The sequence below is a fragment of the Lygodium microphyllum genome, chromosome 10 (genome assembly GCF_053477565.2).
Source record: "Lygodium microphyllum isolate KBCC chromosome 10, Lygodium_microphyllum_v1.1.10, whole genome shotgun sequence".
Lineage (NCBI taxonomy): Eukaryota > Viridiplantae > Streptophyta > Polypodiopsida > Schizaeales > Lygodiaceae > Lygodium > Lygodium microphyllum.
In genome coordinates this window covers 28,219,602-28,236,560 of record NC_141144.1, presented here as the reverse complement: position 1 = coordinate 28,236,560, position 16,959 = coordinate 28,219,602, and the positions used below count along the sequence as shown (strand labels likewise).

General features: G+C 41.1%; 1 protein-coding gene across 3 annotated transcripts; it reads left to right on the top strand.

Moving 5' to 3' along the window:
* The first annotated feature begins 656 nt into the window (after positions 1-656).
* LOC148029829 (putative pectate lyase 18) lies at positions 657-5,278 on the top strand. Of its 3 annotated transcripts, none has more exons than XM_087686136.1 (7): positions 657-1,354; positions 1,754-2,405; positions 2,523-2,626; positions 2,888-3,026; positions 3,192-3,396; positions 4,367-4,773; positions 4,852-5,278. In XM_087686136.1, the coding sequence occupies exons 1-6, from the start codon at positions 1,137-1,139 to the stop codon at positions 4,597-4,599; spliced, it is 1,551 nt and encodes a 516-aa protein (XP_087542262.1). In that variant the 5' UTR covers positions 657-1,136; the 3' UTR covers positions 4,600-4,773; positions 4,852-5,278. The 3 variants fall into 3 exon arrangements, with proteins under 3 accessions (XP_087542262.1, XP_087542261.1, XP_087542263.1); XM_087686135.1 differs by having other exon boundaries at positions 1,751-2,405; XM_087686137.1 differs by lacking the exons at positions 4,367-4,773; positions 4,852-5,278 and having other exon boundaries at positions 660-1,354; positions 1,751-2,405; positions 3,192-4,358.
* The last annotated feature ends 11,681 nt before the right edge of the window (positions 5,279-16,959 follow it).

Sequence of the window (16,959 nt, the reverse complement as noted above, 5' to 3'; positions counted from 1 at the left end):
AGAGAGAGAGAGAGAGAGTGTGTGTGTGTCCCTAGGTGCATGAAGGATGAGAACAATATATAAATTGCATGTAAGCAAGTCAACCTAGCTTTTCCTTTTAAGAAGGGGATGAACTTGGGTAAATGCACATGAATTCAAGTATGCACGAGTAGACCATGAATTCTAGTATGCAAATGAATTCCAATATCATGTATGCACCTAAACTTACAAGATCGCATGAGGCCTAATAGGGCAAAGAGGTGAGATTGTTCAATGTTGGGACACTCCTTAATTCTTTTCTGGGGAGGAGTGTGTCGCAGTGCAACATTGTTGGGGCAAAGACAAAAAGAAACCTTTTACAGCTTTAGGATTTGCCCATTATCCAAGGTTAAAGATTATGTTTGACGCCTAAATCTAACATCCAAAAAGACTAAGGAACCATGGTCTTGGACTCAGGAGGATTCGTTTAAGGATATGCGTTTGTACTTTATTACGAATTGTTTTTGGAAGTTTGAAAAAGGATTACGCCGGAACCAGAAAAATTATATAGCGGTTTTTTAAATTAGGAAAAGAGTAACTTGGAACCAATTTTGAATTAAAAAGGGAAAATGGAAATAGTTGAGTAAACCGGGGTTAAGTTATGGTAGGCTTGCCCGAGCACCATCTTCTCCTCCCACCTCCTCCTCTTTTGATCATCAGACCACCATAGCCGTCACCTGTCTCCTTTATTAACATGTATGAGAGGGATGCCTTCTCTCATTCCATCCAGTTGAGACATTCGTGCCTTGCTTTATCCTGCATTGTGTTTTTCCCTGCGGCATTTTGCTGATCTTCTTCCCTTGCACACCATCCCTGCGGAGATCCTTCCTGTGCGAGACATCGGCGTCGTCGTACTCCGTTATTCTCCTCAGGACAGAAGAAGAAGAATCATCGTACTCACGCTTGAGAGGAAGCACAAAGAGAGAGAGAGGTAGAGAGAGAGTTGAGAGAGAGATGGAGAGAGAGGGATAATCATCGCCTGCTGGCCCCGCTTGCATTTCACTGCAGTTCTACTGCGCCAAGGAAACCTGTTCTGAGAAAAAAAAAAAAAAAAAACTCACAAGGCAGTGCGAGAGAATCGTTCAAGCGTGCCTTGTGTTGCCTGCACATTGCTCGCCATGGCCTCTCCTAAATACCCCGGCCCCGCAATATCGACCAGCTTCTCTTTCAGCAGCTTCTTCCTTCTCCTCCCCTTCCTCCTCCTCGCCTGCGCCTTGCCTACCATCTCCAGCAGGCCTTTGCTTTCAGGGCCGACGACCATGGTCACTCATAATTCGAAGCCGGTTTTAGAGAACAAGCCAAGTGACAAACATCCCGTCCGCCATAGCCTTGAGCGGTAACCATTCTATCTCTGCTTAATTTCTCATCACTAACCTTGCTTTGTGCCTTTTCCAGTGGTAGATTGCATTTGTACTGTAACTTCTGTCCAGTTTTCGAGAGTTTCCTTTGTCAGAAATTGCAATGTGGCTTCCTCTTTTGTCTGAGTTCCCCTTTCTTCTTCATCCTTTCGGTTGGAATTCTGTTACTTTAGTTCTTCTAATTTTTGCATTCATCAAGGCTCAAGCTCATTATATCCCGCGATTACCTCATTAACTAGCCAAAACCATGCGCTTTGCCCTGCAGCAACTTCCCCGCATTTTCACAGTTTCTGCGAGGCAGGAATTCTTGGCTTTAATTTATCTTTAGCTTTTCCTTTCTGCACCTGACAATATGCTCTCTACTGTTGATGTAGCAGAACCTCCAATCACAGCGCCACTCGTCATGAGTTAGGCTACTATTCTGCTGCTTCTTGTGAGACTGGTAACCCCATTGATGATTGCTGGCGCTGCGATCCTGACTGGCGCTCTAACCGCAAGAAGCTCGCGGATTGCGCCATCGGCTTTGGCCGCAATGCAATCGGTGGCAAAAACGGGGACTATTACGTTGTCACCGATTCCTCTGATGACGATCCCGTGAATCCCAAACCCGGCACGTTGCGTCATGCTGTCATTCAGACCGAACCTTTGTGGATTATCTTCGCCGCGAATATGGCAATCCAACTGAAGGAGGAGCTCATTATGAACAGTTACAAGACCATCGATGGAAGGGGCCACAATGTTCACATAGCCAATGGGCCTTGCATCACGGTCCAGTACGTTTCCAACATCATCATCCATGGTCTCCACATTCACGACTGTAAACCTGCAGGCAATGCCATGGTACGAAGTTCTCCCACTCATTATGGCTGGAGGACCATCTCAGACGGCGATGGAGTTTCCTTGTTTGGAGCCAAAGATGTGTGGGTGGACCATTGCTCTCTTGCAAGTTGCACTGACGGGCTTATTGACGCGATCATGGGATCAACTGATATCACCATTTCCAATAACCACTTCACTCAACACGACAAGGTATGTCGTCTTCTACTAATTCATTGCATTGCAGCAAATAAATTTCTATTTACTTGCTCAACATCACATAATTTGCTATTATGCTCAAGCAGCATCTGTTCCTCGATTTTAAAATAGGTAATGCTATTAGGACACAGCGACTCTTATGTTGCTGACAAGTCAATGCAAGTGACGATTGCATTCAATCACTTTGGGAAAGGGCTCGTTCAGCGAATGCCAAGGTGCATTTCAATACCGTTAGAATTTCGCCTAATTTCTACTGTTACTGGCAGTCTAGAATATTGTCTTTCAGAATAAATGTTTACTAGTTCCTTTACCTTACATAATTCACCTTACATATTGTTGAATCTTATATATTTGTTCTTTCACCAAGTTACATGTAGCTATATGCATGAACAGTCGTACTTGACTTTAATCTACATTCTTTCTTCCCCAAATTTTAGCTTCTCGCATCAATGTCTGTTCATAAATTGCAACAACAGGTGTCGACACGGATTCTTCGAGATTGTCAACAACGATTATACTCAGTGGGAGATGTATGCGGTTGGAGGAAGTGCCGCTCCTACAATTAACAGTCGAGGGAACAGATACGCAGCTTCATCAAATCCTTTTGCAAAAGATGTAAGTGTTTATTCGGGGATATGGATCTAACCTCTGAGCTAGAGTGCAAGGAGGAGGGCAAACCGGATTATGCTAAAAAATTTTGTGTTTGCATAATGCTCATAAAAGCTTCATTGGTTTGAGCTGGTTTTGCATCAAATTATTGGAGGATTTGATGTGATGCAGGCAACAATGCGCATCAACACACCAGCGGGTGAGTGGGAAGGCTGGGATTGGCGGTCAGAGGGGGATCTATTTCTGAATGGAGCATACTTTACCCCATCAGGAGCAGGAGTTTCTACCAACTACGAGAAGGCAGCAAGTGTGGGCCCCAAGCCATCGACACTGGTGGGAGTCATGACAGCCGACGCAGGAGCCTTGAGTTGCAGAAGTGGGTCTGCTTGTTAACCCCTCCCCCTTTTTGCTTATTTTGTGTTCCTTATTGTTGTACACGTTTGCAACCTCGGCCTCTGCGGCGAGAAGTTTCGTGGTTCAATCTTAGAAGCACAGGTGCAGATGCGTTGTCTAAATTAGATCAACATCCCTTAGCATCGTTGCTAGTGTCACGAGAAAATCAGTGTAGTGTGTTAGCCTCCCCCATTTTTGTTGTATGTAGCGTGCTTACATGCTTTTTGCATGTCGATGTTTCTCAATGAAGAAACCTAGACAAACTTTGATGGCTGTGGAAGGCCTTCCCCCCCATAGCCAAACTGTCTTTCTGGAAAAAGCATGTGGAAGATAGGTAACGTGGTTCCCAATTTCAACAAGGAAAGTGAATAAAGAGTCCTGCGAACTGATCTTGTGTTTATATTGCATTATATCAATTCTACCTACAATCTGTTCTAGATTTGCAAAATCCCCCAAATAGCAAATACCATGAAGGAAAATCTCTCCACAAACAACCCATGATATGAGTAAAGTTACAACATGAATTGGATCGAAATGGTGAATACCATAAGAAGGAAAATCTCTTCACAAAAGTCTATGATATGAACAGAGTTATAACAGAATTGAAAAAGGACAATCTCTCCACAAGCAATTTATGATATGAATAAAGTCACAACAAACTCAAAAATAAGAGAAGTTTCAGCTAAAATTGACAAACTTCATTCCGGCTTTTTAGGGCATGCTCCTTTAAGTTTGACAAAGATATGTTTGCAAAGCTTTCTTTTGTGCCTAGAAAAGTTATAATCGATAGGACTAATTGCATACCCTCTAGTAATTCATCTACTCCCACATGCATAAAGCAATGCCAATTGATCATTTATGCTTTAGATCAAGATCCCATCCTCTTCTCCTTGATCCATGGATAATTTGTTACCAAAGATCCACTTGTTTGAAAATCTCTTAACTTGGTGCAGGGATTGTTATCCATCTCAAACTTCACCATCTTCACGAGGATTTGGACCCCCACCATTTGCACTTGGATCACCACCATCACCATACTTACTTGAATCACCACCTTCAGGAGGATTTGGATCCCCACCATTTTTACTTGGATCACCACCATCACCATACTTACCAGGGTCACCAATTTCACCATCTACACATTCTCGATCATCATCTTCATCCTTATGTTTACCAAAGTTATTGAGACTCAATACCATCCTTTTGATCTTTTTACTATCTCAACCACTTAACGTGTGAGTTGCATAACGAAGAATGTCATTACCTATATGCATGCTTTCAATTGTTAATATTCAATCATCATGGAGATTGATGGAAAAACCTTCTCATTCTTGAGGTACCATAGACAAGACTTCTCCAGGTATACTTCTAGTCTAATGATCTATTTTGTTGTTTGCACTAAATAGACAATACTTTGACTATGAATTGTGCTTTACAGTGGGAATTAAACAAAAACTTATTTATGGAGGCTCATAATGTATGCAATACATGTAGCCAACATTTATGCCTATAAGAAGCAAAAGGGGCCTTTCAATCAACATCAACTGCCTAATACCTAACTTGAAATTACAAGTTAACAATTCATGCCAAAGTTAAATCTCCTTCAATATATATCCCTATTATATATTGTATTCTATATAATTTTCCAACTTGAACTACAAAAAAGGAGGCTATATTGATACAAAAATCCTAGTATAGGTCAGAGAATTGATTATTTGTTAAAATATATTGAGGCTTAGGAAACTCCAACCTTTGAAAGCATGATGCTAATTGACATCATAAGCAAGGTCTATACAAAACTCACCAAACAAAGATACATGCACATGCTTTGTTATTCAAACACATATTTAGAGGTAGTTACTTCTTATTAAGAGAATCCTTTGAAGTTTCCAAATTCAAATATGTTGTAATTAAAGGAAGCTCCAATGAAAACATGCTATTTCTTTTGAGTGCAAAGTAGCAATATTTATTTATCCAATAATAACATTGCATCCCACCTGTAATAACTTTTGGGATGGCTCCAAGATGGAATACCTTTGATATTTTTCGACACCTTGTGAAACTAGGAATGTTAATAATGACATACTAGAAAGGAAGAGCCAACCCCCTCTTGATTGAAATAGAAAATTGCTTTGAATTGTTATTACTAGTGTATGATGTGTATAGAGTGTTGTGTGTATACTTATGGTATACAATTTTATTTCATAGTACTTACTTGGTTTATACACGGTTTGTAACTCTGTTTGGAGTTAGTTAGAGTAAATAAATTTGTTGCATCAATTTCTTACATCAACATTCCTTTGTAAATATGTAAATGCTACTTTACCCATTCAACTTTACTAAAAGCAAACTTGATTCTATAAACTATTAATCATAGGATCATACTCAACCCATTTGAATATCTTAATTCTTCATCTTAAAGGTGTGCTTTCCTTGAAACTCTTGGTTCTCCAAATTGTCAATGTATAAAAGAATAGGATGCATTTATACGACCATACTCTTTGATAATAAATATAAATTGTTTCAAAACCACCAAGCACTATAGATTGTTTTCAAATCTTTGCCTTGAATTCATGAAATTAGGAATACATGAACAATAGCATCATCACCATATTAGGAAAGTTCAATCTCATTTCAAATGTCATGAGGATTTTGTTTGGAGCATAGATACTTTTTTTTTTGGTTAAATTGAATAATCATGCTTAATCTATAGCCACATATTTGTCCTTCATGTATTTCAGAAAGGATTTAGTTTGGATAGTGTTTAAAACCTAAGCTTTTACTCTTTCAATTGTGTGTGTGTGTGTGTGTGTACCTTCCAAATCCTTATATGCAAACATTTGATTATATTAAGGTAAAGTCTCGTTTTGCTACTCATCATAAACTCGACTACAAAATCTCCTTTGTAGTTTTGAAAATTTACTCATTTTATTCATCATACCCAACAATTTACAACACCAAGTACTCTTAGGGAAACAAGTGGACTCTCAAATGGGCCTCTTAAGGTTCCCACCATTCTTTTGAAAATGGAAAAAACTACACATTTTAATTAATGATATTCACTCTATCTCCTCCTCCAATCTTTGTTTATAGTTTTTAATTTACAACAATAAAGGACACAAAATTCACAAACTTCCAAGTGCATATAATGAGTTATTTCAAACTTTCCATGCTAAGGATATTATTCCTTTGTGCTATTTTCCCACTTCTTTAGCATATCATGTAGTATGAGCCACTTTGGAGTATAACCTTTCACCTTTCACTCCTTTTTCAATGCTTCAACATGTTTGTGTCATGAGTCATTTTTGTAGTGCCAAAAATCAAGTAGCAAGTATATCCCCTCCACGTATATGTTGTTGGGTTTAGGATTGCAAGAATCCATACACATAGATTGGAGAATAAGAAGTTTGAGAGAACTCAACACAAAGTGTATTGAGTACTATCAATAAAGAATATTTAAAAGACTAAGTATGCCCTGAAGTGAATAGGCATATATACAAGGTCGGGGAGAAAGGAATTCCTAGAGAGAGAGAAATGTCCATATAGTGGTCCTAGTTGTATTCACACACATCACTACCAAAATAGAGTAACAAATCCTGCTTGACATGGATCTTGATGACATGATTATGTTTTTACAATCTTATAATTCTAGCACATAATTAACTTTGTAAATTTATCTTAACAACATAAAAAATATATGAGTGAAACTTGCTATACCAATAAACTCATAAGGGTTTTTTGTTTTCCTATAGCTCCCCCGCGCCCCCCTTCCCCCCCAACGTTATCTAGGTAACTTGATATATCTAAAACCCTAGAATTTTCACTTTTCCATATTTTGGGTGAATCTCTTTGGGAGTGCATTGTTCTTGGTTGGGTGAAGAACTCTCCTATGGGACAACCCCATGAGTATCTCATGCATTGAGTGGTTGGTTCTAAGAATATTTTGATGAACCACCAAGACCCATGGACTGCTTATTCTTTCAAGCATTTCAAGCAGGCACTAATGGCTACCTCTCACATAGTCGATATGCTATCCCTCTCTATGAGTGTAGTGAGCTTACCTCGATGCTCGATTGAGTTGCTTCCTCTCTCAAGCACTCCGATAGCTCCACGATTTGTGATGCAAGCTCAAGCATCCTCAAGCCTCTTCCTCCAAGCTCTATCCTCCATAGCCACGCACGAGACAAGAGAAGAGGAGAGAAGAGAATAAGAAGAGAGGAGATGGTGGAGGGCTTCACCCCCAATATCCATCACCCTCACACACTCACTCCCTCACTCACTCACACTCTCTCCCTCAAGCACTCACAAGCAAGCAAGCAAGAGCAGAGAAGGAGAGAAGAAGAAGAGTCTACTTTGCCACACACCAAAGAATGAGCTCTCCCTTTACTTTTCAACTTTATATACAAGACCCTAAATCCCTTTTGGCTGAACATCCCCTTACCCCCCTTTTTTTACATGGCCGGTCGTGGCCTAGGCCATTTTTTCCATTCCTTTTATCTTCCTAGCTTCCTTCCTACCCACCCATCTACCTTTACAATTTGCATGGGGGATCAATATTTTTGCCCTCTGTGGTTGTTTTCTCCTGCACTATTCCAAATTAGCTTTTTCATTCACTATTTGACGGGGCTGTCTGGGTCTACCTTTGCCTTGGTTTGTTTGCCTGGTGACATTGTCGCATGAGGTGACCCCTTTCTTAGGTAGGGGCTAGTTCCAAGGCCCTTGCGATTTTGAGTTGATGAAGGTTCGGTGATTGAAAGAGGTGGACATGTGAGTCGAACACGAGGGGGTCTTGGGGGATGCTGGGGTTGGGAAGAACCGGATCACCCGGTTAAGGTGGTGGAGGTCGGGCACACATTGCATGGATGATGGGGCCTCCAAAATTGGGGTTTGGGGTCTTTGTTTGTACTTGAAAAGAAAAGAAGATGCACTATTTGGGGGTGTGCCGAGTGATGCATTGTGCTCATGCAAGTGGGATTGGGAGTTGGGTCGCGAACCACAGGCCAACAAGCCTAGGAGTGACCCCACACTTGAGGACCTAGTTTGTGCGTAAGGGAGGTGCGGTGTAGGTTATATACAAGAGTTACCTCCCTGGGTATGTCATGCCCTTAATGTGCCCTAAGCATGTGTAGTGGGGAATCAAAAAGCCTAGGGGATTAGACACGGAGCCGGCTAATCGAGGCCACCGGACGCACCTAACTTGACAACCCCTAGTAGGTACAGTGATTATGACCTAGGTGCAGCTTGCTGTGTCTACGTGTTTTCTCTTTCCATTTCCATTCTTTGTGATTGTCTTTTCGCTTTGTACCTTCTTGTCTTTTGTTTCTTTTTTCCTTATCTCTCGTCTCCTTATTCTTCTTCTTCTTGCCAAGTTACATAGTCATGACAGAAGTTAGTATTCGTCATCGGAGTGAGGTGGAGAAGGGGGCTTAATAGATTTGTTAAGGAATTGGCGGCTTTGGAGATACTCCTTGAGGTTTAGGCAGACTTGAAGGGTGGTCGTGAAGAGGAATTGATGATTGTAGCGAGTGAAGTGTCTATCATTCATATCCTCTAGAAGAGCTAAGCAAAATGAAGGTAGTAGAGTAGCTCACATCATTAATCGAGCCATTGCGCAACTATCTATAGCATTAGGATCAAAATGGAGAATTGGTAGGCCACATTCCTGTGGAGTAGGGTGTTGCCTAAGGAGTATCCTAAGTAATCTAAGGTAATTAGAAGTGGTAATAAAGGTGAGGTCATGGCATGAAGAGAATTCATTGGTGAAGTGGATTAGGGTATCATACAAATTTTCTGATGTGAGGACAAGGGCATCTTCATATGTAGTAAAATGTGGATTATAAATCATTGGGAAATCATAGCAGCCGTGGACACTAGAGTCAAAATCCACTCCCACCCTTCGAGGATAGGGCATAAAAGTTGGGTCATTCTACTCCAAGGGTCAAGAGTGTTGCAAAAGGCCATCCAAGTGTCCATGTTGGTGTCGCAAACCCTTCTTCTCCATGTAGGTTGGCATTTGTAGCCAAGCACTGACCTTGGCACTTCAAAAACTTTATTTTGCCAAAATTTTGCAGCTTTAGTGCCCCATAGTGTGGGGTTCTGCTCTCTCTCCTCCAGCCACTTTTGCTTGAGCTTGCCTTCGATGTTAATCACCTCCTCCACCACCTTGATGGGCAAAACCCTTATGCAGGGTGGTGGGGAATTGGAAATTAAAGTCGAAGGGGCTCCTGACCATTTCTTGCCTCTCCCAAATTACAAGGTCGATGTGGAAGCTTGTTGGGGAATCATCCTCACATGGTGGAATAGGTGCCTAGGGTGCCCTCACTCCTTTGACATTCCATTTTCTTCTTGTCTCCTCCACCATTTGTTTTCTTCTTTCCCTCAATGCCACCTTTCTTTCTATGGAGGTATCTGCATGTTGCCGCTCTTTAGGCCGTGGGGAAGGAGGCGGTGGACAAGCTCTTCCTCATGCAGCCCCATTTCAAAGTTCATGTCCCACCCCCTCTCCTACCTTGGCTCATGCTATTCTTTTTCGGTGAATCCACATTAGGGGAGTTTTGAGGTCTCGAAAATGCCCTGTAAGAGATCCTAGAGAGAGAAAATAATTTAAGAAATAAAATCATTTTATAGAATTTTTAAAAGGTTTATATTTTGGTAAGTTAAAATATCAAAATTCGTTAATAAGTCATTGTCGTGATATTCTCGTGGTCACATCAAACCTAGAAATCTAGGTCGCCATAAAGTTGGCAAGGTTGTCATAATGAAGATCTTACCTCTCCTCATTAAAGTGAAAAGTAATATTCAATTTGAATTTTGGTGGATACTCGATTGCCTCCCTCCATCATTTCTCCATTGTTTCTCTCTTCTTTTTTTCTCCTCCTTAGTAGTCTCTTCTTTGTTTTCGTTCTTGCTTCTAATCATATCCTTAGCTGTGGATCAATCACCCAATGATCTCTGTAACTCAGCTATGGATCAATCATCTAATTATCTCTGTAGCTCTCATAAAAGACCTCTCTATCATCTTCATATTGAGTTGGACAGTGAGTATGAACCAATAAGAAAGAGAACAAAATCTATCACGGTTACAGAGTCTATGAAACATATACTGAGGTTTGAAGGAAAGAAGAATATTGATCTTTGGTTAGATGGAAAGCTATATCCCAAAGATCCTAGCAGAAATAACACTCCTCCTTTCTATAATAGCTCGTCATTAATGAGGTTTATTGGTGATGGCTACAATGGATTTTTAGGTTATACACTTAATCTTGTTGCAGAAAAGGATATCCTTGGACTAGAGAATCATCTTTTGATGAAACACAATATAGAGTTGTTGCAGAAGCTAGAGGATTGTCAACAAAAAATTCATTCATTGGAAAAGCGTATCAAAGCTTATCAACGAAAGCAAACTTTATTAGGCCTTCGAAATCGACAAAGAGCTCTTTAAAATATTGAGAATCTCAAACGAGGAGGAGGAGACTGTGGTAAAAGAATCCAAGCAGCAAGGTATATTTTTTTTCACTTGAAAAATCTTAAATATGGCTTTATTTAAACTACTTGCATTGATTTGTGATGTTAATTTTGCTTAGATCTCTTCTACAACCAAATGCAAGTGAAAGAGATTATTTAAAAGCAGCTCAGTTTTATTATCATCTTCTTTCTTCAGTAGTTTCAAAGGATATTTTGGAGAAGAAGAAATTTAAAAAGGCAAAGAAACAATGCTTGGAGTCATTCGTAAAGGATCATTCTTTGGATTTTGAGTTAGTACAGAAGACACTGGATAGTATTGGTATCAGTCGAGATGCTTATATGCAACTTTTCCAGCTTTTACAATCAAATATGAAGCAAGGACAGGTATGCAATTACATACTTCCAAAGCCATTTGTGGTTAGGACTATCAGACAGAGAGTTAATAACAAAGTGACGGAGATTCTAGGTGAGCCCTTTCATATCAAGGCTAGCTTCAAGGGCAAGAAAAAGGAGGTTACATTCAATGAATTTAACAATATTTTCCTTGACTTGCCCACCCTACAATGCTTAATGATCAAATTTTATGACTTGTCAGTAAGCAGAGGCACAGGGAGTGGCTAGATTTGTGATTAAACTTGATGAAAGTGAGATTCTGAAATGTAAAAAATTGGAGAGAATCTCTATCATCTTGATGAATAGAGCACGATACTGAGAGTTTTGATATACTATATTGGGTTTTTCATCAAACATCAATACCTAATGTTATTCAAAGGCAACAAGCAGGAGAAGAGCTATTTGTTGAAGGATTTGGGAACTACAGGATTGAGTGGCACATAGCTGGTGACCTAAAGACACTCAAATGTATGTATAATGTATCAAAGGAAGCTAACTCGAGATCTCCTTGCTTATACTGCATGTCACCAGCTACAGAGTTAAACTCAAGCAATTGGAATAGAGCTCCCTCTAGGCACAATAAGGATCCACGGTTTAAACCAGTCTTGGACATTCCTTTAGCGAATGCCCATATTTGTACACTTCATGCACTTTGCAAGATAATTGAAAAGCTTGTTCATCTCTATATAGGATTTGCATGGAAGCTGAAGCCATTATCAACTAGAACAGATGCTATAACAAAGGTTGAAAAAGTTCTCTCTGCAATTGGTTTGCATGGTGGCAATGTTGTTATTGAACCAGATCTTCAAAAGTCTAAGGATGGTAATTGTGTCCCAAAAAAACCATCTATTGGTGGAGTGAAGGCTAGAAGGTTTCTAGGCTTTCATGGGAGACTTGGCAAGATAAACTCGAGAAATGGTGGCTCAACTATTAAATTTCATCATTGGAAATCCCTACATAATGCAGTTAAGGATCACACTGATAATGGACAAGCTCGAAATAGAAAAGCTAAAGTTTGGGAAAAACTAGACAGTGTTTTTTTATTGTGATAAGACCCGTAGAGGAAGTGGTAGCAAACCTGGAAGAAGAGAGAGAGCGATCAAGAGAGCGCTAGAAGGCATAATTGCCTACAACCATGAGCAAAGGGCTAGAAGGCTACATCAAGACGTAGATATGTACGAGGCTAGACGAGTGCTAGACCTATCTGGAGCGACCAAATTCGGACCAAATGTAGAGAGAGAATGGGCAACAGAGGCTGACATGACATTGAGCGAATTGGTAGCAAAGCGACTCTTGGACAACACGTCCGTTGAATAGAGCGCTACTGCCCTAGCCACCGTGCTACTATCGGGATTGGGAGTCACGCAAGGGGCTAAAGGGCAGGCTAGAATCCCCATCGTAGCAAAACAACTAGCTAGATACGAACCTAGCAATGACCCGTACAGCTTCATGGAGCAGTTCAAGCAAGTATGTGAGGCAAATGGTCTTACTGACCCTGTGCAGCGAGCTCAAGCTTTCGGCCTGTGCTTAGGCGATAAGGGGAGGACCTGGTATTCTAGTCTGGACGACGCAGAACGTACGAACTTTATTCGCCTTAAGGGCCTCTTCATCAAGAGGTTTTCAGAGGCAAGGTATTCGGATACCCTCATCGTTAGGTTGATGAATATCAGCCAAAGGAAGAAGGAGGACGTTAGGGATTACGTCACTCAGGTGCGTAGCCTCTACAAGAGAATCCCTACCAACGAGCGACCTACCGAGAGGGCAGTGTCTACAGTGTTCATGAACGGGATTCGGAGTGAGGAGCTCTACAAGGCTTTGGCCAGTAACTCCACCTTGCAACGAGACGTGCTAGCTAAAGTTTTCGAGGAGGCAATACACGTCAGAACATCACATAACCACTAACAAACATCATGATCTTCCAAAACACAATCATTACCATCCAAAACACTCTCAAACCACTTTCAAATCAATCAATCATCTCATAAAATCAACCATTCAGCTCTCAAAAACAACAAAAATCAGCCAAAAAACAAGTCATTTCAACACTCAACATATCCCCACACTTAATAAGGAAGCGTCCTCGCGACCCAGGAAAAAGGGAATACAAGTGCATTGAAAAGCTCAACTTTGATCTTCAATATCTCCTAAAAAAGAATCCATCCTCCACGACCCCAACTTATAACCTGTTTCTAATATAAAAATACAAAGAAAGGAAAACCCTTTATTCATTAACACCTCTTATCAAACTAAAAATCACAACAAATTTATAAAGGATATAAGAGTTTTCTTCTTCTTCTTCATCAGCATCAGCTTCAATTCTCCAACCACGACCCCATCACCACAAATCTCCAAAACGTAGCTCATACACGAAATCCCATAGGAAACCACCACGTTCGTTTGACATAAATGAACTCACAACACAAACACTAATACACAACACAACCATCTGAATGACTCCATCAAAAAAGAGAGTTTTTCATTAAAAGCTTCCACCATACATTGGAAAGGTATCAATGAAGATGATCCCTCTTAAAAGATTGATGTTGTCGGAAACGATCCATAGATAAGGATTCATCTACAAAGTTTTTGGGAGGATTTTGAAAAAATTGGAGACATCACATCCTTTCCAACAGGACCAGGTATCTGCTAGGCAAACAGAGGGCATGAAAATACAATATCTCCAGCTGTTGGGAATCAATGCTAACATTGACATTCATGCACAACTTTGGAATAGGCTTGGAATCATTATGAGAGTGCCTATGCATATACGCCAGGTACCAAGCAAAGTGAGCAGTTAATCTCACTGAGGGATCTGCAGACTGTGAATACTGCTGGGCAAAATGAACATAGTTTTGATAAGCTTGACTGGAAGCTGTCCATTCTCCTGGAATTACTGGCCAATTAATCTGCGGTCCTGTAAGGCAATCATCCGAACTCCATCCCCTTCTTCTGCAAATCTGATTATCAAACCCGTCATAGTCACTAACCAACTGAGGTGGTTGAGATATGGAAGTGTTAGGAGAGGGTAATGGAATAAGGAAAAGTGGATGAAGGGAAGGATAGGAAAAATCATAAAAGGAAGAAAAGGTTAAAGAAGGAGTGGCAGAAATTTGTAAGGAATCACTAAGGAAGGGTGTTAACTGATAAATAGGAAATGTGGAGGGTACATTAATGGAGGGAGAAGGACAGGGCGGAGAAGGGGAAAATACCCTATCCTCAATAAAGGAACAGTAAGTGAAAATAGGAATTTGAGGGAAAGATGAAGGTTGGAAAAGAAGGGGTAAAATCAGTGTGGAATTAGATTGACAAAGGGAAAGATATATAGCATAGCGGTGAGCCATTTGTTGGTAATAGAGGAGGGTAGGAACAGAAGGTCCTAAGAGAGATCGTCGATGATAAGCATCAAAGAAGGTAGCATCAAATGGATTATGTCTTGAAAGATAGGTTAAGAGATCCATCCTCAGTTGATTAGTACTCTGGGCAAAGGTAGGAGCTGTGTTTTGTCTTTGATTGAGGACCACCGAATCAATCATGGGATGCCACGAATTATCATGACAATCAACTACTTTGGAGGAATAACTCTGGAACATGTCAGCGATGCGCAACTCCAAATGATTGACATACAAAACAGCCTGTAAGACCACATCCCCCACATACCATGCCATATCCACCTCATCTGGAATTAACAAATCTCCTCGTAGATACATGTATGACATCAACATGGTGTCTGGCGTGACAGAATCTTCAAAGACCATTCTGACTACCTCTGTCAACAACTCAGCAGACCAAGCCCCACTCCAGCCATCCTCTGGAAGAGGTAAATCCATCGTGGAAAGCTTCATATAGAAAACCAACTTCTGTAAGTGGTAGTGGACAAAGAAAGAATGGTCTGGTAGAACATATTCCTGAAACTGCTTAAAGGTAGACCATAACAAGTCCATTCTGGACTGCAATCTTTCCACTTTATCTTGGAATAGAGGGCACAAAGTAGCCTATCTCTGAAGAGCAGCCAAGTCCTGCTGTGAAAGAGAAGGAATCAATGGAACATTAGGGCTTGGAGGAACAGAGCGGGACTTTGCAAGCTGATCTTGCAACTGCTGGATTTGGGAGGCTTGGTTGGCCATTGTGTCATTAGCCATCTGTAAAGCTGAAAGTTTTTCATCTAAGATAGCTTGGAATTCCTTCGCTTCGCTGGACATCCTCTCCTTCTCTGCTGAAAGGCTAGTAACCTGGGATTGAGCCTCGAGTAACTGGGTCTTCAAAGAAGAAATCTCATCGCTTTGGGTGGCCACCAGTTGGGTTTGTTGTTCCATTTGCTTAAATAAATCTGCTAGGGTATCCTTAGCAGAAGCTAACTCAGATGTGGCCTTATGCAACTGGTCCTTAGACTGCATGAGCTCTTCATAAAAAGACGCGTACAGCTGTTGAACACAGGCTGTCACTGACAACTCAATGGAACTTTGAATATCCTTGCAGAGGAAAGGAATGGCGTATCCTGAGACGAGACTGTTCAGGGAAGGAACTGAGATCTCCAAGGATCCTTCTCGATGTGCTCTGAAAAGGTTATTACAAGTGAGATACCCAGGGAGTTCACTGCCAGAGGTAGCAGGGATAGGCACTGAAGGAAGTACAGAAGGAGCTTTATCCGCTACCCGCTTCAAGCGTTTGCGCTGGATGACCAGGGGAGGCGGAGAATCATCATCCTCTATGTCAATAGGTTCTGACTCTTCTGAAGGTGGAGGAGGAGGTACTGGATCTGATGGAGGAGGTGGAGGCACAATCTTCTGTAAACCTGAATAGATCAAGAAGGCAGACAAATATGATCCGTATGTAACATTGGTAACATTACCCCTGGTGACTTTAACAAAATGCTGATCCATTTTAGTGAGGAGGTAAGTGCTCCAATCAATAGCAACTCCTTTCAACACCATCCTGGAAGTTGTGAAAAGCTCTTTGGACAAATAGTGGGATGGCATTTTGGCAGGCATAAACCTGTCCTGAAGGAACTGACAGATCGTCTTCCATACGGGATCAGTGATCATAGAAAAGGAAACTCCGGAAGAGTTTATCACCTTCTTAACATCGAGGATTTCCCTTGTTTGCTTTTGCAACAGCTTGAGAATCTCTTCATTAGAGAAAAGCTGACGAGTGGTCACAAAAGGTTCACCTTTGAAGGGTAAAGACAGAGCCTTCCCTAAGCCGCGAGGCGTCAAAGTCATAGAAATTCCTTGGACTAGTCCTGTCTTCTTGCTGTAAGAGGCCAGGAACTCATCACATAACGACGGATCCTCTGGAAGCAATGGAAAAGGAGTGGCCACAAAAGCAGCAAGTCCCGCCTTCGTGAGAGGCTTAAAAGTAAGTAGGGAAGAGTAATCCCTACTAACTAATGGGACGTACTGGATAGGGGGAGGAGCATGAGAAGGCGCCATTCAGATAGTTACACACACCACAAACACAGACAATCAAGGAGAATGCCTGCAAAGCAACATACAAAAACCAAGGATAAGAGAATAACCAAATAAGAAAACGTGACTCGACCAACTAACCCCAAGCAAACCACATCCTAGAAAAAATTTGACATGACCTTGAGACAAATGCGACCGAAAGCTTCATGCGATGCATCAGACAAATACCCAGAACCCCGTATCAGGCAATAAAAGAAAAAAAACTGCATACCGTACCCTTAACC